General features: G+C 64.8%; 7 protein-coding genes across 7 annotated transcripts; 4 read left to right on the top strand and 3 right to left on the bottom strand.

The window, feature by feature from the left end:
- Nucleotides 1-31: 31 nt before the first annotated feature.
- MOG1 (Ran GTPase-binding protein MOG1) lies at nucleotides 32-779 on the top strand (the record flags this gene model as incomplete). The annotated part of the gene is made up of 3 exons (XM_076648699.1): nucleotides 32-102; nucleotides 166-294; nucleotides 401-779. The coding sequence occupies 3 exons, from the start codon at nucleotides 32-34 to the stop codon at nucleotides 777-779; spliced, it is 579 nt and encodes a 192-aa protein (XP_076505645.1).
- A 463-nt stretch (nucleotides 780-1242) lies between these two features.
- Nucleotides 1243-10488, top strand: JCM10292_001191 (uncharacterized protein; the record flags this gene model as incomplete). The annotated part of the gene is made up of 23 exons (XM_076648698.1): nucleotides 1243-1828; nucleotides 1895-2109; nucleotides 2165-3167; nucleotides 3240-3554; nucleotides 3616-4512; nucleotides 4570-4915; nucleotides 4975-5224; nucleotides 5282-5663; nucleotides 5720-5790; nucleotides 5858-5942; nucleotides 5999-6115; nucleotides 6183-6295; nucleotides 6358-6689; nucleotides 6752-7243; nucleotides 7308-7477; nucleotides 7537-7730; nucleotides 7795-8092; nucleotides 8143-8659; nucleotides 8755-9450; nucleotides 9519-9528; nucleotides 9600-9781; nucleotides 9891-9962; nucleotides 10038-10488. 23 exons carry the CDS (start codon nucleotides 1243-1245, stop codon nucleotides 10486-10488), a joined length of 7794 nt encoding a protein of 2597 aa, XP_076505644.1.
- A 290-nt stretch (nucleotides 10489-10778) lies between these two features.
- Nucleotides 10779-12048, bottom strand: JCM10292_001190 (splicing factor 3B subunit 4; the record flags this gene model as incomplete). Its single annotated transcript, XM_076648697.1, has 5 exons — nucleotides 10779-11402; nucleotides 11461-11589; nucleotides 11649-11794; nucleotides 11868-11934; nucleotides 11998-12048. The coding sequence occupies 5 exons, from the start codon at nucleotides 12046-12048 to the stop codon at nucleotides 10779-10781; spliced, it is 1017 nt and encodes a 338-aa protein (XP_076505643.1).
- Nucleotides 12049-12423: 375 nt separating this feature from the next.
- On the top strand, nucleotides 12424-13616 carry JCM10292_001189 (exosome complex component RRP45; the record flags this gene model as incomplete). The annotated part of the gene is made up of 6 exons (XM_076648696.1): nucleotides 12424-12587; nucleotides 12680-12799; nucleotides 12868-12970; nucleotides 13031-13168; nucleotides 13228-13310; nucleotides 13376-13616. The coding sequence occupies 6 exons, from the start codon at nucleotides 12424-12426 to the stop codon at nucleotides 13614-13616; spliced, it is 849 nt and encodes a 282-aa protein (XP_076505642.1).
- A 1070-nt stretch (nucleotides 13617-14686) lies between these two features.
- JCM10292_001188 (uncharacterized protein) lies at nucleotides 14687-16926 on the top strand (the record flags this gene model as incomplete). The annotated part of the gene is made up of 2 exons (XM_076648695.1): nucleotides 14687-14940; nucleotides 15024-16926. The coding sequence occupies 2 exons, from the start codon at nucleotides 14687-14689 to the stop codon at nucleotides 16924-16926; spliced, it is 2157 nt and encodes a 718-aa protein (XP_076505641.1).
- A 485-nt stretch (nucleotides 16927-17411) lies between these two features.
- JCM10292_001187 (uncharacterized protein) lies at nucleotides 17412-18423 on the bottom strand (the record flags this gene model as incomplete). Its single annotated transcript, XM_076648694.1, has 3 exons — nucleotides 17412-17512; nucleotides 17933-18289; nucleotides 18351-18423. 3 exons carry the CDS (start codon nucleotides 18421-18423, stop codon nucleotides 17412-17414), a joined length of 531 nt encoding a protein of 176 aa, XP_076505640.1.
- A 325-nt stretch (nucleotides 18424-18748) lies between these two features.
- On the bottom strand, nucleotides 18749-20304 carry JCM10292_001186 (uncharacterized protein; the record flags this gene model as incomplete). The annotated part of the gene is made up of 3 exons (XM_076648693.1): nucleotides 18749-19459; nucleotides 19522-20108; nucleotides 20169-20304. The coding sequence occupies 3 exons, from the start codon at nucleotides 20302-20304 to the stop codon at nucleotides 18749-18751; spliced, it is 1434 nt and encodes a 477-aa protein (XP_076505639.1).
- Nucleotides 20305-20866: the final 562 nt, after the last annotated feature.

The raw sequence follows: 20866 nt of genomic DNA, 5'->3' as shown, positions 1-20866 counted from the left end.
CTCGCGCGCTGGACCGCGCTGAGCCCGCGAAATGGTCTCTTCTAGACCGCTGTACGGCGGCGCCATCACTGCCTCTGTCCCCGCCAACTACGTCGACGCCAGGTGGGTGCGCCTCTCCTCCTCGCCTCGCTGTACCTACACTTGGTTAACGAGGCCCGCACACAGTGACCTGCGACAAGTGCCTGATACCCAAGAAGTGTTCCTCGCGCCCGATTCAGACTTGAGCTACATCGTCGAGGTGCTCGAGCTGGTCAAGGATGAGCAGTCGGAGCACGACCTCGACAAGGCCGCACGGTGAGTGAGCAGCATTGCTGTCATGCCCCGAGATCCAGTGCTTGGCTGCTTTTGCGGGCTTCGGTAGGACTCAGCTTGCTCACTGACGCCAAGTGTGCTGCCGCAGCTTCCACTTCTCCTCCCTCGCACACGACAATTCCGCCCTTTCGTCCACCGTCTCTTCCGTCTCGACTCCCTCGGCCGCGTCAACACCGTCCGGCCCGGGTCTGCCAACCGTGCACGGCCCGACCGTCCTGACGGGCACCCAGACCGTCAGCAAGTTCAACCGCCCCGCGTCGGAAGCCGACACGGTCCTGATCCAGCTCGCGCTGTGGCGCATCCCGCAACGAGACGCCGACGTGACGCTGTGCGTCAACTTCCCGGTCAGGATGGGCGAGACGGGCGAGGAGCGGAGTGCGGACGAGGCGAAGAGGGTGTTTGAGGAGGCGGTCCGGTCGTTCGAGATCCGCGATTTCGGGCTGTTCGCCGGCGGAGAGGCGGCATAGCGCAATGCATGGCGGTCTGCACGAGTTCATCGTGCGAAAGAGGCGCGGGCCGTGTGTGCCATGTTGCCATCGTGCAGGTCGAGTGCACTCTCTCTCGCTCATCCGTCTCGAAGTGGGGCGAGCCATCCTACGAGGACTGCTACGGGTGCAGGACGCCCACTCGAGCCGGCCACTTGCGACCTTAGGGACGAGATCTGCATGCGATCGAAAGTCGACCTCATCACCAACTTGCGGCTGGGAAGCTTCTCGGCTCCAAACACGCTCGACGCGAGTCTGACAGCTCACGAGAGCTTTTGCGGAGCTGTTTAAAGCTGCTGAGCATCGCAGGCGGGCCCCTCCGTCGCCTCCCGCCCTGCTCGTTCTCGCTTCTCCCGGCAACCGTTCCCGCCCATCCCGATAGCGTCGCTCGCCTCCCGTCCCCGAGGCGCAGCTGCAGAGCGCCGAGCTGGATCCGAGCAGCGACATGAGCCCGCCTGCCGAGAAGCGCCGGCGTCTCTCCGCCTCTGCTGCTCCACCGTCCTCACAACCTCCTCCTCTGCCGCCTCATGCGCATCCACACCAGCACCACGCCCACGGGCCGATCACGACGACAACCAACACTCTTGTACACACTCATCAGCCGCTGCACCCGCCGCCGCGGACGGTGCCTCATGCCGGCGGACCACTCGTCGGCGCGGGCAGGCGCTCGAGTCTCGCCTCAAGAGGCAGAGACGGGCTCTCGCCCCTTTCGTCAGCGGGTAGCAGCAGCACTGTAGGCGGAGGCGTGAGCGCAGGGCTGGGACCGCACGGCGAGAGCCATCGCGCGCTCGCGGCGCCAGGAGGAAGTGGCAGTGGTATCACGTTCACGCAGCCATTCGCAGCGTTCGCGGCGGCGCAGTCGTCGAGCGACACGAGCTCGCATGGGCACGGGTACGGCACGAGTGGCGGCGATGGAGCAGGCGGGCGCGACTCGAGAAAGCGCCCGCGGCTTACGTCGCAACATTCGGCAGACACGACGCTGTCGGCTGGGGGACCTGGCGACGAGCTGCGTATCGACGGGTACCGCGAGGGTGCGTTGCCGGCTCTGTGACATCCCGCGTCAACATCAGCGGCTGACCTGGCTCGCGCGCTTCCAGTCCACATTGTCTCGAACCACTACGACGACATTGTCGCATGCCGCGCTATCAGCACCGCGCGCGGCGATCAGCGCGTCGCGCTCAAGCTGAGTCTGTCCGCGCGCGCGAGTGCGGCGGCGCAGTTCAAGGCGGAGGCAGCGCTGCTAGCCAAGCTGCGAGACGCGGGCGTATCGAACATTACGAAGGTCATTGCGCGAGAAAGCGGGCGTTACGGGGTATGTGTCGGGATTCTCGACAACATGGAGCACAGACTGACACTCATTCCCGCAGGCAATGATGGTCGTCGCCAGCGAGGACCTGCACATCTGGTCCGAGACGTACCATCTTCGAGATCGTCCGCCAGCGCCATACTGGTACGATACTCCTGCTCTCCTCCGCGCCATCGACAACGCTATCAAGCTCGTACGACTCATCGCGTCGATACACAAGGTCGGGATCGTACACGGTTCCATCCGCCCGAGCACCATCTCGAACTCCCTCTTCGGCGAGGTGCACCTGCACGATTTCTCGTGCGCGTTTGCGCTTGTCGGCGCAGCGATGGAGGGCGAGTCAGCGCCCATTCGTGAGCGCGGCATGAAGGAGGAGAGCCTGCCCTATCTAGCGCCGGAGTGTTCGGGCCGCATGGGCAAGACGGCCGACTACCGCAGCGACTACTACTCGATCGGCGCGAGCCTCTTCGAAATCTTCACGGGGCAGGTGCCCTTCGCCGACGCGCTCGACCCGCTCGAAATCGTCCACGCGCACATCGCCAAACGCCCGACGCTCATGAGCACCATCGACGCCTCGATCCCTCAGCCCCTCTCGCTCATCGTCGCCAAACTCCTCGAAAAAAGCCCCGACTCGCGCTATCAGACGAGCCAGGGCCTCATCGTCGACCTCGAACGCGTGCGCGAGCTCATCAGCGCGATGCCGCCATCATCGACTTCGGCGCAGCGCGCGAGCTCAAGCAGTGGCGGCACGGGGTCTGCTGAAAGCGCGGGCCCGCCCTCTCCCGTGAGCACGACAACGACGCATCTCGACAATCTCGGCGCCGACTTTGTCCCCGGCTCGATCGACGAAGCGGCCTACTTCCGCCTGCCGCCGGCTTCCAAGCTCTTCGGGCGAGACGACGACATGCTCGCCCTCAAGGGAAGCTTCGAGCGCGTCAAGAATACCAACCAGCCTGCTGTCGTCGTAGTCAAGGGTGGGAGCGGGATAGGCAAGACGAGCTTGATCGAGACGCTGAGGACGCCGGCCGCTCAGACTCGCGGGCACTTCACAAGCGTCAAGTTCGGTGCGTCGATGCTCCCATCGGAAAAACGCTCGCAATGCTGACACTTCGCTTTCGCGCCGCTCGCCTCAAAAGACCAGATCAAATCGCCTGTCCCATTCTTCGCCATCACGCAGGCCCTCTCTGGCCTGTTCCGCCAGCTTCTCTCCGAGCCTGAAGCCCAGCTAGCCGTCTGGCGCCGCCGTCTCTCGCGCGCACTTGGCAAGGAAGGCCGCGTCCTCGCCGATATGATACCTTCGCTCGAGCAGGTCTTCGAGCCGAGCTGGCTTGAGGAGCAGCCACCCGTGCCGCAGCTCAGCCCGCAGGAGAGCACGGAGCGCTTTCAGCAGCTCGTGCAGCGGGTGCTGAAGGCGTTTGCGCGGTCCGCCAAACCGCTCGTTGTTGTCTTCGGTATGACCCTTGCCCTGCTTGTGCAAATGGTAACCCCTTGCTGACGTTCTAAACCCTGCAGACGACCTGCAGTGGTCTACAACAGCGGATCTGGCGTTCATCCGCTCGCTCGCGCTCCTGAGCGACGAGCGCGAGGAAGATCCGACTGCGAGCCAGCCAATCGCGCCGATGCTGCTCCTCTGTGTCTGGCGCGACAACGAGGTCGGGCCCGAACACATTGTCGAGACGGATCTCGTTGCCAAGCTTCCACACATCTACCTCACGCTCTCGCTCGAGCCACTCACTGTCTCGAGCGTGTCCGCCTTCATTCGCGAAGCGCTGCGGAGCCCGACGCCGATCGGTAGCGCAGATGCGCTCGGCGCGGGCGAACGGATCGATGCGGATCTCAAACGGCTGAGCCAGCTCGTGCTCGAGAAGACGGGCGGGAGCCCGCTCTTCGTCGCACAGCTGCTCAGGGCGTTCAACGCCGAAGGCCTCTTCACGTTCGATTTCGAGCGCGGCCAGTGGCTGTACGACCTCGACATCATCGCGAGCAAGACGGTCTCGACCAACGTAGTCGAGCTTCTCCTCGCCCAGATGGTCAAATACCCGGCGCGCACCCAAGAAGCGCTCAAGGTCGCTGCGTGCCTCGGCAACGAGGAGCTGGACGCCGCGACGCTCGCCAAAGCGGCCGCGCGCAGCCTTGAGGAGATATCGCGCGACGTGCAGGAAGCCGTACAGGATGGCTTGCTCATCCCGTTCGGCCGCATCACCATCGACCCGGAGCAGCGCGCCGAAGAGGAGCAGCAAATTCTCGCCGGACCGGACGGCGCCGCTGTGGCTGCGCGGAGAGCTAGCTTTCCGAGCGTCAGGGACGAGCACGTCATGCGACCACGGCTCGAAAGCCGCAAGGCTTCCATCGTGCAGAAGCCGCCGGTACCGGCGCGATACGCTTTCTTCCACGACCGCTCGCAGCAGGGTCCGTCCTTCCACCTGGCTACCACTGCTGAAGGGCACTGATCCGCCGCATGCGCAGCTGCCTACGCCCTCATTCCGGTGAGTGACCGCCGTAACCTGCACTACACCATCGGTCAGCGCCTCGTCGCGCAGTCGAGCGATACCGAGCTGCACGACTCGATCTTCCAGCTCGTCCAGCAGCTCAATTACGGCATCGACATCATCACGACGACGGAAGACCGCGACCGGCTTGCGCACTACAACCTCCTCGCCGGACAGAAAGCCAATCAATCGACTGCATTTGAGGCGGCGAGATCTTATCTCCAGATTGCTTGGGACTTGCTTGGGCCCGGAGGAAGGGTCGCGCAGCACGAGCTCTGGTGCAAGGTCGCGGAACTCCTGATCGAAGTCGAGTACAGCCTCACGTGCGCCTGACTCCTCTCTGTTCGCTTGGATCAACGTGCTGATTTCCTGCCGTGTAAAGCGACTATGCCGCCGCACAAGAGTATGTCCGCGTTTACCTCGAGCATGCCAAGGATCAGGTCGCCAAGTTACGCGTCTACTCTCGCTCGATCCGCTGCGCGACCGCCGTGGGAGATTCGGCTCGCGCCATCGAGATCGGGCGCTCGGCGCTCGCCATGGTCGGTCTTGTCTTTCCCTCGACAACAGAAGGAGCCGATGCCTTGGTTGAGGATACGCGCGAGAGATTGGCGCTCACGCTCGACGACATCAAGGTACTTCACGGTCTGTCTCAAGCATTCCGCGCCCGCTGATCCATGTCTCCTGCGCAGTCCCTGGAGGATGCTCCTCGCATGACCGACCCCATCGCTGCCGGCGCACAGGCCATCCTCGCAGCGCTTGTCCCGCCCGTCTACTTCGTTCGCATTGACTTGCTCGGTGCACTCTCGTCACTCTCACTCGACCTTTCGGTCAAGCATGGCTCGAGCGATGCCGGCGCCTTCGTTTTCACACTGCACGCCGTTCTCGTTCGCGCCAAGTACAACCAGCCGGAGGAGAGTCTCGCCTACGGAAAGGCGGCCATCGCTTTCTTCGAGAAGAACGGCGGCTCGCCGCTCGCGTGTCCGACGTACAAGGTCTACTCGTCCCATGTTGCGGTGTGGGCCATCCCGGTGCAGGACGTTCTCCCGACCTTCCATCAAGCCGTTTCTTTCGGTACGCAGTTCCGTCCATCCAGTCTCGCAATCTCTTTGACCCTCCATGAATTACAGGTATTGAGTACCGCGACGCCGAATATGTCGGCTTCGGCTGCGGCGAGCTTTGCTCGTACAGCCTGTTAGCCGTGCGTATCATCGTCAAGGGACATTTGCGCGGGGCGGATGGCTCATCCTTTGCACCACATTGTGCAGGGTCTGCCGATTTCGGAGATTGCCAGCAACATCGAACGATATGCTGTACTCGTCCGCAAGTTCCGCAACGAACTGAGCTCGACCTGTGCGCAATATCCCAAACGGTTACCATGGTCCGGCTGACACTGCCATTGACTGCAGACATCGGCGTCATTCAGCAAGCAATCTACTGCCTTCTGGGTCGATCGCAAGAGCCGTGCGAGCTCGACGGCGAGGCATTCAGCCTCGACGACTACCACACGTGCAGCGAGAAAGGCTGTACGACAGTCTCTCGGCTACTTCGGTCGTCTGTTCATCGAGTCAAGTTGACACGCGTTCCTCGCAGACTCGCTCACGATCCTCCAGTTTCACATGTTCCGGCTGATGCTCTCAGTCTTCTTCCACGACCGCGAGCGGGCGAAGGACTCGATGCGGCTCGGTCGCGAGAACCTTGGAGGCGTGCGCGAAGTCGATCTGCTTCGCTTCTGACGTGTACGCTGAACCCACCTTCTTGCGTGCAGGGCCAAGGGCTGGTTTATCCAGTGTTTTTCCAACTCTTCGAGGCTGTCGTCCTCTACGACTCGTTCGAGCTGCTCGCGCCCAGCGAGCACGACACTCTCGCAGAGACGCATAAGCTCATGAACGAGCTCGCAGCGAGCCAGCCGGATAACTTTCTCCCGCATCGGCTGTGGCTTGATGCCGAACGCCAGCGCGTGTCCGGCCCGTGCATGGATGCTTTGCCTGCGTATGACTCGGCCATCGCGGCAGCTACGAGCACCCAGGCCATTCATCTCGCCGCCTGTCTCAACGAGCGCGCGGCCGCTTGCATCAGAGCGCCGAAGCTGGCAGCCGGGTGCGATGATCCACTTTCCTCCTTCTGTCCATTACTGTTCACTGATGCATAGCTGCGCGCAGCTATCTCATTGAGGCACATGCCAACTGGCTCGCCTGGGGTTGCTTGCCCAAGGCGCACCGAATGGAAGTCGAGCACCCGCACCTCTTTCCCTCCCGCTCGTCCATCTCCATGCAGCGCGCCGCGCCGACGCCGACTCCACCACTCGCTGCAGCCATACCTGGTGCAAACGACTACATGCAGCCGCCAACGCTGTCGGCCGATTCTGGAGACCAGACGTCCAGCTCGTCCGCGGGCAAGCCGGAGGAAGTGCGCTCGTTGCACGGTTGGACAAACGAATCGCCCAGTCAGCGCCCGGGCCGCCGTCCGTCTACTGGCTCGCACGAGTCGCTGCCGCACTCGCAGTCTGAGCAACGCGACGTCGACATGGTCAGCCAGTCTCGCAGTGTCGATCACTCGGACATTCACCAGCGCTCGCATCTCGCCACCGAGCTCGACCTTCGCACCGTCGTAACCGCATCAAGTGTCATCAGCAGCGAACTATCGATTGATGGGTGGGTTTCGAGGATCTCCAGTGCTTTTTTCTCCTCGACACTGACTCGGACTGGATTTCCGCAGGGTCGTATCGAAGCTTCTGAATCTTGCGCTGCGGACCGCCGGCGCTGAGATGTGTTTGCTCGTGCTCGACAAGGGCGGGACGCTCTGCGCCGAAGCCATCGCTCGCTCCGACAATAGCGAGGTTCAGCACCTTCGCCGAACCGACTCAATCGACACGCAGCCTGAGCGATGTACGCTCCCTTGTCTATCCCTCGCGCGCCTGCTTAGCTTCTCACGCTCTTGTCCCCAGATCCTTGCAGCGTCATCAACTACGTCGCTCGTTCCAAGACGGTCATCACGTCGCTCGAAACGTTCGGACAGGCGATGCCTGACCCCTATCTCAAGCACCGCAAGCCCAAATCAATCCTCTGCATCGCGCTCGCCAGTCAGCAGCGCACGATCGGCGTCTTGTGGATGGAGAACTCGCAAACGAGCAATGCTTTCGTGCGTCGCAGGACCATTCCTCCCTGTTTTCGCCGCTCTCGTGACCTGACGGACCGTGTTGCAGACACCCGACCGCCTGGAAATCTTGTCGCTTATCTCCGGTCAAGCGGCCTCGACGATTGAGAAGGCCCGCCTCGTCCAGGACCTTAAGAAGAGCAACGAAGACCTGAAGCGCTCGCAGAGCGCGCTCGAGGCGTCGAATCGCAACCTCGAGGGCCGCATCGCCGAACGCACCCTCGAGCTACGCCACAACAATACGCTGCTTCAAGCCGAGGTCGCCGAGAAAGAGCGCGCACAGGCGGAAATGCGGTCGGCCAAGGAGATTGCTGAGTCGGCAACTGCCATGAAGAGCCAGTTCCTCGGTACGTGCCACGTCAGTCGCACCAGGCCTCTCATTGACACTCCTCCGCAGCCAACATGAGTCACGAGATCCGCACGCCGTTCAACGCCGTCGTCGCCCTCTCCTCGCTTCTCCTTGACACGCAGCTCACGCCCGTCCAAACCGACTACGTCGAGACGATCAAGAACTCCTCGCAAGAACTCCTCGTCGTGATCAACGACATTCTCGACTATTCGAAAATCGAGCTTGATCACCTCGAGTTGAGCGCCGAGCGCACCGAGATTCGCGCGGTACTTGAGTCCTCCATGGACATGGTTGCCGAAAGGGCTGCGACCAAGAACGTGGAGCTCGCCCTTGTCATTGAGGAAGGGGATATCTTCGTCGAGGGCGACGTTGCCCGTCTTCGCCAGATCGTCGTCAATCTGCTGTCCAACGCCGTCAAGTTCACGTCGAATGGCGAAATCACCGTCACCGCATCTTCGACGCCGTACGAAGCGGACGAGAAAGGCCGGGCGCGGCGCAAGTGCGAGATCAGCGTCAAGGACACCGGCATCGGCATCGCCAAGGAGAACTTCAACCGCCTGTTCCGGTGGGTTTGCTGCCTTTCAGCCCACTCCGCGGGTCGGATGACAGACTCCGCCATCGTCTTTTCGCGGATTGCTTACCCCGTCTTCGTAACTACAGCGTTTTCTCGCAGGCAGAAGGTGCCGAGACGTCGCGCAACTTCGGCGGCACCGGTCTCGGCCTAGCCATCAGTCGCAAGCTTGCCCGCCTCATGGATGGCGACTTAGTCGTCGACTCAGAGCTCGGCAAGGGCTCGACGTTCACGGTTGAGTGGGTTGCGGTCGCTGTGGACCCGCCAGCGAAAGACCCGTATGCTCCCGCCGCCAACCGCGATCTCGCCGGCCGCCGCGTGCTGGTCGTCGATGCCAACGAGACAAGTCGGACCGTGGTCGTTCAGCTGCTCAAGTCTTTCGGTCTCGTCGCTGAAGGACCTGCCGACGTCAACAGCGCGTACGGCATCGCAATCCAGGCCGCCGAGCAGCGCAAGCCGTACGACCTCATCATTGTCGACGCCTTCCTCCCCTCGTTTGGCGCGCAGATCCTTCTACGCCGCCTGCGCCAGAAGGGTCTCGACTCGCCCGCCATTGCCCTCACGCGTATGGGCTCGCCGATCTACGAGGAGATGCGCCAGCTCGACTGCAAGTTCCTCATCAAGCCGATCAAGCGCAATCGCCTGCACCACACAATTCGCCTCGTCTTTCCGGCTGGCGAGTCGCCGCGCGTCGCGTCGCCGGCGCCAGCTAGCCCAGTCTTCCCAAGCAACCTCGCTACCCGCAACCCGCTCGCCATTCTCGTCGCCGAGGACAACCCGATCAAGTGCGTTCACTGAGCTTGCATGCGTTTGGCTGTCCTCGTGCTCACCAGAGCTTCCCTGTCTTTTGCAGCGTCAAAGTCGTGCGTAGAGGGTTTCGAAGCGATCCCGTCCCATTATGCGAGCTGAATCGGTTCGGTGCACCAACCCACAGATCACCCATCTCCTCAAACGCATGGGCTACACGTGCGACGTTGCTGAGGACGGCCTGTATGCGGTTGAGAAGGCGCAGAAGAAGCGCTACGACCTCATCCTCATGGACCTAAACATGCCGCGCATGGACGGCTTGACCGCGACGCGCAAGATTCATGAGCTCATGCCCGACGCGGATCAGAGGTGCGCACGCGCTTCCCAGCAATGAGCAAGCGTCGCGACCCTCGCGACCCCAGACGACGAGCTGTGGCGCGCTGCAGACGCTGATTCTGAGTCGACCATTTTCCGATAGGCCCTCTATCGTCTGCCTGACGGCGAACGCCATGGCCGAAGACCGCGTGCGCTGCCTCGAAGCTGGTGCCGAGTACGTTGTTGCCTCTTTCTCCTCCTCGGCCAGGATCCGGTTCGGTCGGCTCACGCGACTCGCCCCTCCCTGCAGCGGCTACGTCTCCAAGCCCATCCTCGTGCCCGAGCTCGTCAACGCCCTCAATGCCGCCAGCACGCGCCGCGCCGCGCAGTACGGGCCGATCCCCGTCCCTCCGCTCCCGTCGAGCGGCTCGGGCCTCCCGTTCGAGCTCGAACTCCCGACGAGCCGGCTCGGGCGCGCGAAACGCAAGAACTCGAGCGTGTCGAGCCGCAGCACGAGCTCGACGGGCAAGCGGAGCGGGCCGCCGAGCCCGAGCCCGGAGCCGGGCGCGAACGGCAGCGGCGCTAATGGAAGCGCAGCTGCCGGTGCAGAGCTGAAGCTTCCGCAGACGGCGACGGCGCCGTCGGCAAGTCCGCCCATGCTGGGTGCAGCCAATGCCGTGGCGATGCGGGCTCGCGTCGGGAGGGTCACATCGTCCGAGGAACCGAGCGTGTCGCCGTCGCCCGACGTTGAGCAGTCTTAGCGGGCCGATATGCACTTTTGTGTACAAGGTCTCTTGCCTCTCTGTAGAATTTCTCCTCTTTCCTTTGTGTCGTTCCTCGGGTCTTCATTCCCCTCCGTGGTCCGGTCGTGCCCTGTTGCTCCCACCTAGACTTTTTTCCTCTTTACCTGCAACTGTCGCATGCGCCCTGAGCGCCCTGACCCATCTCTACCGCAGTCCAGGAGCACGAGCGAGAGGAAAAGCTAATAGTGACAGTTTTCGCACAAGTGCAGTTCTACAACGCGCGCCTCTCTCCCTCTCCCTTCCGCCCCTCACGCATACCCAGCCGGCGGCGGCGGCGGCGGCGGGTACCCACCAGGCTGCGCGCCAAATCCAGGCGGCGGCGGCGGGATCCCCGCCGCGGCGTAGGCGTTAGGCCCGGTCAAGAACCCTGGCGGGGGCGGCGGCGGGGGCATTCCGGCCATGACGGGCATGCCGGGCATGGCGCCGTACTGTGCGACACCTGCGCCGGGCGCGGGCGCAAAGCCCGGCGGAGGCGGCGGCGGCGCGGCGGCGAGGGCGCCGTACTGCCCGTACGCGCCCGGGTGCGGCGGGGGCGGCGGCGGGGGAATCCCGGCGGCGGCGTAGGCGCCTGCGGCAGGGGCGCCGGGGGGCGGTGGAGGGGCGGCGGCAAAGGCTGCGGGCGGGGGAGGCGGCGGGGCGCCGCCCTGCGGGAAGGCGTTGTTCTTGCGCGCTTGGGCGGCGAGGAGGCGCTCGGCGGGCGTGCCGTGCCGCTCGCCCTTGCCGTCCTTCTTGAAAGCGTAGCCGACCGTCACGGGCTTGTTCATGAGGAACTGGCCGTTCATCGACTCGATCGCGGCGTCGGACGCTTCGAACGAGTCGTACGAGACGAAGCCGAAGCCCTTGGACGCGCCCGTGCCGAGATCGCGAGAAATCTGCGGGTGCGCGCGGGTCAGTCAGGCTGAACAAGCGGACAAGGAGCTCATAACGTACTTTTGCAGGCTGCACGAGCGTGCCGAATGCCATGAACGTGTCGTAGAGCATGCGCTCGTCGACATTAGGGTCGAGGTTGCCGATGAAGAGGTTGGCGCCGATGTCGAGCTGCTTCCTGTCGCTCGAGGCCTGTTGCTCCCGCTCGTCAGCGTCGGAAGCAAAACAGCGAGGACGAGAGCAAGACGGACCATGTTTACGCGGATGGGCTTGCCAAAGAGCTTGATCTGGTTCATGATCTTGCAGGCATAGTCTGCGTCCTCCTCGGTGAGGAACTCGCAGAAGCCGTAGCCCTGATGCGTCATCGAGATGCGGTCCTTTGGCAGGTGGACATTGACTGGCAGAAGCGGAGTTGGAGGTGACAGGTCAGCGAAGTTGCAGGGTCGGCATTGAGCGGCGTGGTGACACACCGACAGGCCCCGCTTGCAGCATGAGCTCCCACACGAGGGCGTCGGTGGCGCGCTCGTCGAGGTTACCCTGCAGGTGCGACAAGGGAGGGTGAGTGGATGCGCACTGCGACGAGCCGGAGGCGGGACGTGCGATGTAGCATGTTGCTTGCTGGTTGCGCTCCTGCTGTCCGGGCGCCGACATTGGTCGTGCGGTGCAGAGGGGACGAGGAGGACGCTGGAGAGGTGGGGAGGCGACGAGGTGAGGGAGGACGACAACTGCGTGGATGAGCGCGGCGAGTGGACTCGTGTGTTGCCGAGTCTCTCCTCGTGAGTCTCGAGCTGTCGCTGGCTCTGTTCGCGCGAGTCGAGAGAAAGGGAGGACGAGCAAGGCTGGGACGAGCGAAGGCGAGCGAGTTGGCCGCATCTACGCAGACACGCTCGCAGAAAAGAGCTTGCAGGACACTCTAGCGAGTACACACAGCTACGAGCTGCCCACCCGTCCGACTCTCGCTGCTTCCCGCGCTCTCGTCCCCTCGTTCTCCTCGCCCATCCTCATCGCCGCCAACTCGCGCCCACCATGCCCCGCGAGCCCGATCCTTCCATCAACGAAGCCGAGTTCGTCCACAAATGCCTCCGCAAGGGCGTCCGCCTCGACGGCCGCGCCATGTACGACCTCCGCGACGTCCAGCTCCGCTTTGGAGACGAGCTCGGCTGGGTCGAGTGCAGGCTGGGAGACACCAGGTGCGCTCGCCCGTCCTCTCTCTCGCAGTGATTGCGCTGGTGCCCCTCGCCTGCGTCGAGAAGCTGACGAGGTAGCGTCTTCACGCTCGCAGGGTCATCGCGCAGGTCTCTGCAGAGGTCGTCAAGCCCCTCCCCGATCGACCGTACGAGGGCTTTGTCAATCTCGTCACCGAGATCAGTCCCATGGCGAGCGCAGCGTACGAGGCGGGGCGGTGTGTCCACCCTCTCCGCGCTCGGAAAGAGGGACGAGCCCGACTGATGGATCGCGTTCGCGCAACAGGGCTTCCGAGGACGAGGTGCTGATGACGCGGTTACTGGAGAAGGCGCTGCGGAGGAGTGATGCCATCGACCGGGAAGCGCTGTGCATCGTTGCGGGGCAAAAGGTCCGTTCCTTCGCTTCCTCACTAAACGAAACTCGAGACACTTACGTCCCGCCAACGCAGGTGTGGTCAATACGCGTCGACGTGCACTTCCTCGACGACGAGGGCAACCTGCTCGACTGCGCATCCATCGCTGCCATGACCGCGCTGCGACACTTCCGGAAACCGGACGTCTCCGTGCTGGGGGAGGAGGTCACCATTGTGCGCTTGGCCGTCTTTGCATTCGACGCGTTTTGACTGACCATGTCCACTGTATGCAGCACTCGATGACGGAGCGAGTGCCCGTACCGCTGGCGGTGCACCACTCGCCCATGTGCCTCACCTTTGCCTTCTTTGGCGAGGAGTGCGTCTCCTCCCCCTCGTTAGCGGTCCTCGTCTCTCGCGTGCTCACACTCGATCCTCACACAGCTCGCTCGCCGTCCTCGACCCGACGCGGCTCGAATCGCAGCTGTGCACGGGCACGCTCACGCTCGCGCTCAACGCCCAGTCCGAGATCTGCGTCCTCTCGAAGCAGGGCGGCGCGCCCCTCGCGGCCGACGACGTCCTGCGCGCCGTGACGATCGGCGTCGAGCGCGTGCGCGAGGTCGACGACAAGGTGAGGCGCGCGCTCGAGGACGAGAAGCGCAGGAGGGTCGTCGAGGTGCGGTGACGAGGCACGGTAGCTGCTTCGGGGGCGGCTCATGTGCAAGGCTGCGCAAGTCTCTCGCATCGGTTCGGCGGGTCTGTGGGCCGCGTGCGTGGCGGTAGGCGCTTGCATGCGCTTGCCTGCGCGAGAAGGAGGAGCCGAGAAAAGCATCCGCGCCTGGTGCTCCCCCGCAGCTCTCTGCTGGTGAGCGCGGAAGGCAGCACTGTGCATCCTCTGCAAAGAGCGTCAATGAAGCCTCCGCACGAGAGGAAGCCGTCGGAGGATGGCGCCGGTGCGTTTCACGTGCAAGGGGGGTCGAGGTCTAGACCGGGACGGTGCGAAGGTCAGGTGGGGCACGAGCGGGACGACCGCGGCGTTGCCGGCTCACTTTGCGCTCCTGCGTCGTTTGCGAAGACTCGCAGGAGCTCGTTCGCGCAGCTCGACCCCCGACTGAGCGGCGCGAGAGATCCGCGCTGCACCGCCTCGTCGACCCTTGCAGACTTCACCGAGTGAAGCGCTTCTTCGCGCAGTCAGAGTGTCGGACTCGACTGGACGTCAAGCCCGCCCTCTCTCTTTCTCCTAGCACCTGTCAATCAAGAGACACACCCTCGCACCACTCGCTCGCGCTTCATCTCGCCAGCCGGACCCGCAGCGTCTCCGCTTCTCGATCGCATTTCGCCAAGTCGCCTCCCGTGCCCGAATTCGGTTCGTCCCCCTCTGCCCCCGCCCTGCCCCGAGCGACGCCCGGGCTGACCGTTGCTCGCACTCTGCACGCTCACAGGGCTCGTACGCACCACCTGCGCCCGGCCTCGCCTCTCTGCGCCCCGTCGATAGCCGTGAGGGGCTCCATCTCGCCCGTCGTCTCTCCGCCTCGTCGTTCGTTCTCCTCGGCCTGCGACTCGCACGTTCCCTCTGCCTCGCTCTCAAGCCGCAACACCTGTGCGTTGCGGACCATCCTCCGTCCATCTCGTCGAGCAGCCACGGCTGACGTCTCTATCGCGCGGGACCCTTCCGCTCCCCAAGGTCGCCGAACCGAGACCTTCGCTTAGCTCGAACGCCAACCTTCATCCCTTCCCGCTTCCGTAGCAGCCAGCATGGCCGCCGCCGTCATGCGCGCCATGACCTTCGGCGCCACGTCGGGCGGGTCGGCGCGAGGCGAGCGCGGCCGCGACGCAGAGCGCTCCGGCTCGCGCGGCGGCGGCAGCTCGTCACGCAGCAACTCGCGCTCGGGGCTCAGCTTCAGCCGCTCGAGCACGATCGAGAGCACCGACGAGGGCCCGAGCGGGCTCAGCAGGGTCAGCTCGATCGTCACGGCGTCGTCGCCTCCTCCCGCCAGCATCCTCCTCAAGTGCGTTCGAAACCTGCCTCCTTCCTGCCTCTCGCGCCAAGGACTGCTCGAAGCTGACCTCCACGTTGTGCCGTCGTCCGCAGTCCTGTCACTTCGGCTCCGAGCAGCATCGATGCCTCGCACGTTGCCGCCTCTTCGCCGCCCACCGCCAACATCGACATTGCTTCGCCACGCAGCGCGTCTCGCCCACCTCTCGCGCGCAACATCTCGGATACCTCATCGTCCTACTCGCACGCGGGCCCACTCACGCCAGTCTCGACCAACTTTCCCCCGCCCAGCAACCCCTCGTCGCCCTTCTCCGCCGCAAACGGCCTCGCACCGTCGTCCAGCCTGTCAGACAAGGACCAGCAGCAGCACAAGCGCGCGAGCACGATCCGCTTCGCACCGCTGCCCGAGATCCGGCCTCGGAGCTACTCGACCGGGCGCAACGTCTGGATCGTCGACGACGAGGCGGGCGGGATTGACGTCGAGGGCGAGGACGGCGTCACGCGACGACAGCGCCTTGTGCGCGTCGGGTCGGACGCCGGGATCGCCGCCGTCGACGAAAACGGGCAGGAGTTTGAGTATGCGCTCGCCGAGGACGACGAGGACGACGAAGCGGAGGGCATCCGCAACGCGCTGCAGAAGTGGGGAAGCTGGAGCGAGAGCTTCGGCGGTGGTATGTGGGGGCTCTCGCCGTCGACGAGCCGGCGAGGAGGCGACGACGATGCCATTTCGACGACGAGCAGCATGAGCGCCGACGGCGTCCCGCGCGACTCGATGCTCTCGACGTCGGTCGGGAGCGACAAGTCGGGCGGGTCGTCCAAGCTCCTCAAGGCCTTCGGGCTCGGGCGCGGCAAGAGCCGCCGCAAGAAGGGCGCAGGCGACGACGACCTGCCGCTTTCGCGGACGTCGAGCGGCGAGTCCGAGGTGTCGACCTCGCGCCGCTCGATGGGCGACGCGGCGAGCCCCGCCCGGCCAAAGGGCAGCACGGGCATCCCGATGCGCAAGGCGTACAGCTGGGAGGTCGGCGACCAGCCTTCGGGAGGCGCAGCAGCGGGCGACTCGAAGACGGGCGGGCCGGTGTACTACGCCGCGCCGACGCGCGCAGCCCGCCGCCGCGCCAACTACCCGCCTGTCGCGCAGCGGTCGCGCAACCGCTCGCGCGGCTCGTCCTCCGCCACCCAGGTCGAGGAGCCAAAGTTCAACGAGTGGGGCGTCGGCGGGATGGGCGCGCGCGACTCGCGCCGCGTGGGCGGAGGCGTCGACGAGGAAGACGACGGGAGCGGGATGGCGTGGCTCAAAAAGCGCAGGATGGAGCGCGAAAAGGCCGAGCGCGAGCGGCTCGAGCAGGAGGCGAACAAGGGGCAGCAGGAGGAGACGGGCGACGGCGCGGCCGACGTCGACGAGTCCGCACAGCAGGGCTACGACGAGGAGCAGCACCACCCGCCTTCGCCTGCGCCCATGTCGGCGCCGCCGGACGTGACCGAGTTCTCGCAGTCGGTCCCGCTCCCGTCACACATCGAGTTGCTTCGGCGCGGCCCGCCTTCTCGCTCCGGCACGCTCGACTCGACCACCTCTACTGCCTCGACCATCCGCCCGACCATTTCGGGCACGTCGACGCCGTCGACGACGTCGATCCCGCCGGCGAGGAGCGGGCTCAGCGCAACGCGCCCGACGCTCGTCATCGACGTTCCGAGCCAGCCGAGCTCGTCGACTGCCAGCCCCGGAGGCGGCAGCGTCGAGACTCCCATCACCTCGCCCGTCTCGAGCGGCGAGCAGGACGACGAGGAAGAGGAGGAAGAGGAGGAGGACGACGACCGCGAATCGGACGACGAGGAGGACGACGACCTCGATGAGGAGGAGCTCGAGCGCGAAGAGGCGCTTGCGGTCGAGGCGAGGCGCACGGCCAAGCAGATGGGCGCAGAGCGGTACCACTCTGCGCGGCACGAGAACCAGCTCAAGGTGGTCGACGAGCCGCAGCGACCCCGCTCGCCGCCTGCCTGAGCGTCGCCCACTTCTTCCGCCTCTTCCATCCCGTTAGTCTTCACTCCGTGCTACCACTACCTCGTTGTGAGACTCACTGCATGCTCTGTATCCCCCTACGTTCGTACCCTTTTGTACCACTCGACCCTTACGACGTCTCCGCGCCTCTCTGTTTGTTCTCCACTCATCATAGCATTCTGTACCTCGCCTTGGGACTGTTCATGCACCATCTGCCATGACTCGATTCCAGTTAAGCGCCTAACACGGTGTTGAGAAGGCTAAGCAAGCATCGTCGTCCCCTCGCTCGCGCGCCCCTCTCAGTGCTCCGCCTCGTACGCGCTCTTCATCGCCATGAGCAGCTTCAGAATGCCCCCGCTCGGATCCAGGCGCGCCTCCTCGGCCGGCTTCGTCGAGCTCGCCAGCTTGGCGAGCACGCTGCGCTCGCAACGTACGAGCAGCGCGAGGTCCTCCTCGCTCTGCATCCCCAGCGAGTGCGTCGCCTCGACCTAGACCTCGAGCTCGAGTGGCGAGAGAGACGGCGAGAGTGCGCGAAGGAACGCGCGAAGGGAGGGAAGATACGGGTCGGGCGCGGAAGAGGGAGATGTAGCTGAGGCGGCGAGGCGCGCCTTCAGCGCTAAGATGGGAGGATCTGCTGGTACCTGTGAGGTAGTGAGACCGTCGCCCGGCCCAAATCTGTCGGCCTGGTGACCCGGCGGCGAGTTTGTCGCTTTGGCGGATGAGAGTGCGGCAGTTGGTGACGCCTTCGCCGTCGATGCGCCGGCAGACGTACTTGGCCCGCTCGACACAAAGATCAATGGCGACGATGATCTGGAGAGGTACCTTGCACGCTTGCGTACCGGCGCCACTGGCGTCTCGTCGTGCGGGTGCAAGCCCTCGTCTCGAAGAGCGCTTTGCTCTTGTTCGGCGGCCGATGCACGGCCGGGTCGAGGAGCGTGTCGCACCGCTTGAGCTGATGCGGCCTGAGCTCCTTTGTTGCCGCCCCCGGGCACGTTGCGGTGGTCCGCACGAAAGGTGCGACGACGCAAGCCGATTCGCGAGCCCGCGACGGTCTGGCTGTCGGCCTGACTAGGGCTCGAATCGTCGTCCGACTCGCTCTCGGGCTTCTCGAGCTTGTCGAAGCGGTCAAACATCGCTTCTTCGGCGGCGGCAGCCTGCTCCTTCCGCCGCACCGGGTCGCACGAGTGTGAAAGCTCGATGCGGTGGATCTTGACCGACTTCCTGCGAGCATCGGCCCAGCTCGTCGCGATCGTGTAAGTGCAGCCCTTCTTGGCGCGTCCGGTCGACGTCTTGTCTTCCAGCAAGCATCGCCAGTACGTCCGACCATCCTTCATCCCTCTCGGGCCGAGTCGAATCTCCCGTGAAGCTGCGACGCAGGGCACGGCGTCAAATCGCAGATCAGAGCTCTTTTGGCGGCGGAAACGTACCTGCGAACCGGTAGACGACGCGCTTGAAGTCGTCGAGCGAGTGGAAGATGTCGCCAACCTCGGGGAAGGGCATGACGGGCTCGGACGTTAGCGCGAGCTGATGAGGCAGCTGAAGAGTTTGAGTGCAGAGTGTGAGAGCACTCGAAGCGCCGATATAGCGAGATGAGCACAAGGTGACGAGGAGAACCCCTGCTCGGAGGTTCCGTCGCAATCAGATGAGGTGCGGAGCCTCGGGCGTAGGGGTGTTGCTTGCAAATGTAAGAAGAAGCTTGCGGAACACGCAGGTGACAGCTCTGCCGGTCGCGAGCGAGCGAGAAGTTGGCTGCCTCGTCGACTTGCGAAGGTCCTTCGATTCTCGTTCAAGCTATGTGTGTGCAGTCGCGTCGCCTCTTCAAACCCTACTCAGCTTTCAAGACCAGCGCAACCAGCTGACCCATGCTCCATTCCCTCGCGCCGAACGCGACCGTGGCCATCTCATCGAGTGCTGCGAGTGCCGTGTCGCACATCGAGACGAGACCGACGAGGTCCTTGACCGATTCGATGCCGAGCTGGGCGAGGAAGGACGCAAAGTAGTCGTAGTCGGAGAGCGACAGATCTGACGGGAGAGTCGCTCGGAGGAAGGCCGAGACGTGGACGGAGGGAGGGGTGGAAGGCGGGAAGAGTGTCGCCGGCCAGAGGTGCGCAGGCGCGCTAGCCGGGTCCTGTGCGAGCAACACAGACTCGACAGGGGTGACTGAGGGCCCGAGACCACCCGTATCAGGACCGGCTGGGCTGTCGTGCTCCATGCGCCGCTTCTCCCGTCTGCCTCCTGGCGCAGGCGGATTCACAGGGTCGAGCGGGTGGTTATGCTGGAGCCGCGCCACGGTGACGCGCCACAATCCGTCCGCCTCCTGAACGATCTTGACGCTAGCAGAGCAGCAGCCCCCGGGTTGGGACGAGTAGCGCGCGTGCGAGCGCGAGCAGACGAGGCGCGCACTCGTCTTCTGCGTGTGGTCGCTGCCGCGATAGAGCCCGAAGCCGCTGTGCTGGGCGTAGGCGTAGAGGCGCACGAAGAGCGCCGCTGCCGAGTCGAAGGACTCGCTCGAGGCAGGGAAAGTGACCTTGCCGGCCTGCGCCACGAAAAGGAGGGCATCAGCGGAAGCGGCGAACAGATGTGCTCGTCGACACGGACCTTGATCAGCTTGTCGACGCGACTCTTGACGTGCGCCTTGGGAGGGAATAGCTCGACGCCGGACAGTGCGTCCTCGTCGTCCGACACACGCTCGTCTTCGCTATCCTCCGCTTCGTCCTCCCCGTCCTCCTCCTCCTCCTCCTCACGCCTTGAACGCCGGCTAGCGCCTCCGAGGCCAGCGAGCGACTCGCGAATCCCCTTCCTGGCCTTCTTCGCCGCCGCCCTCCCTTCCTCGTCGCGCTCCGCGCGCCTGTGCTCGTCTTCCCGCTCCCGCACCTTCCTCCGCTCCGCCTCCCGCTCCTCCTGCACCTTGGACTGGTCGCGCACGAGCTCCTCCATCCTTCCAATCCGCCGGCGCACCTCCGCGCGCGCCGCCTCTGCGCCGTCGCGCCTCTTGCCCGCATCGCACGAGTGCTCTCCCGCGCTACTCGTGACCCAGACGTCGCGCGCGCCGGGGAACCGCGCGCGCTGGTTGTTTGCCGCGAGGCGGAAGGAGCACCGTCCCTGTCGAGGCGCGGCGTGCGGGCAGAGGATCTGGGCGTAGGCGGCGTTGCCGACGTGTTCGGCTGGGTCTGTCCCGTCGAGCACTGCGCGGGGCACAAGCGGTCAGCGAGCTTTCCACAGTCAGTAGCGCCAGCTCGACGCACAGCAGACGCGGTAGCACGCGAGCTTGAAGTGCGCGACCGAGGGGAAGTGCGCGCCGAGCGGCGGGTAAGTCGGTGCGTTGGCGGCGAGGGCGGGTGGGCGAGCGTCGACGAAGGTAGAAGGAGCGGGAGAGGCCATGCTTGTGCGCGGCGCTCGCGGACGGTGTGAGGAAGACGCGCGAGGAGGGGGGACGAGGGGGAGCGAGCGGGGCGCAACACAACGGACAAACCTTGGACAGGGCGGGCGTGCTCGAGGGCGGGCGTGTGCGTAATTGCGAGACAGAACAGAGCGCCTGGCACGCTGTAGAGAGTGGTAGTTGCGCAATGCATAGGAACATTATTCGACCCCTCGCACTCAGCTTCAGCGGTCGAGATCGGCACCGCCGTCTCTTCCTCGCCAACGCTCAAGGCGAGCCGCACGAGAGCGCATGCAGGGCTAGATGTGTCATCAAGGTTGCAGGCAAGCCGCGGCTGGCGGCGGCGATAGAAAGGCGGAGGGGGGCCAACGGCGCGCACACACGGGAGAACGGAAGGGGAAGCGAAAACGGGGGGGGGGGGGGGGGGGGGGCGCGGGGCGGGGGGGCGGGGGCGGGGGGGGGGGGGGGGGGGGGTGCTTTTGAGGGGGGCGTGGAGGATTGGGGTAGGGAGAAGTGGAGGGCGAGCAGCGTCGCGGCGGGGGGGATGCGGTGGTCGGGCTGGGG

Source organism: Rhodotorula paludigena, assembly GCF_050403205.1.
Source record: "Rhodotorula paludigena JCM10292 DNA, Rt_paludigena_JCM10292v1_ctg18, whole genome shotgun sequence".
Taxonomy (NCBI): Eukaryota; Fungi; Basidiomycota; class Microbotryomycetes; order Sporidiobolales; family Sporidiobolaceae; genus Rhodotorula; species Rhodotorula paludigena.
This window is presented reverse-complemented; position numbering and strand designations above follow the sequence as displayed.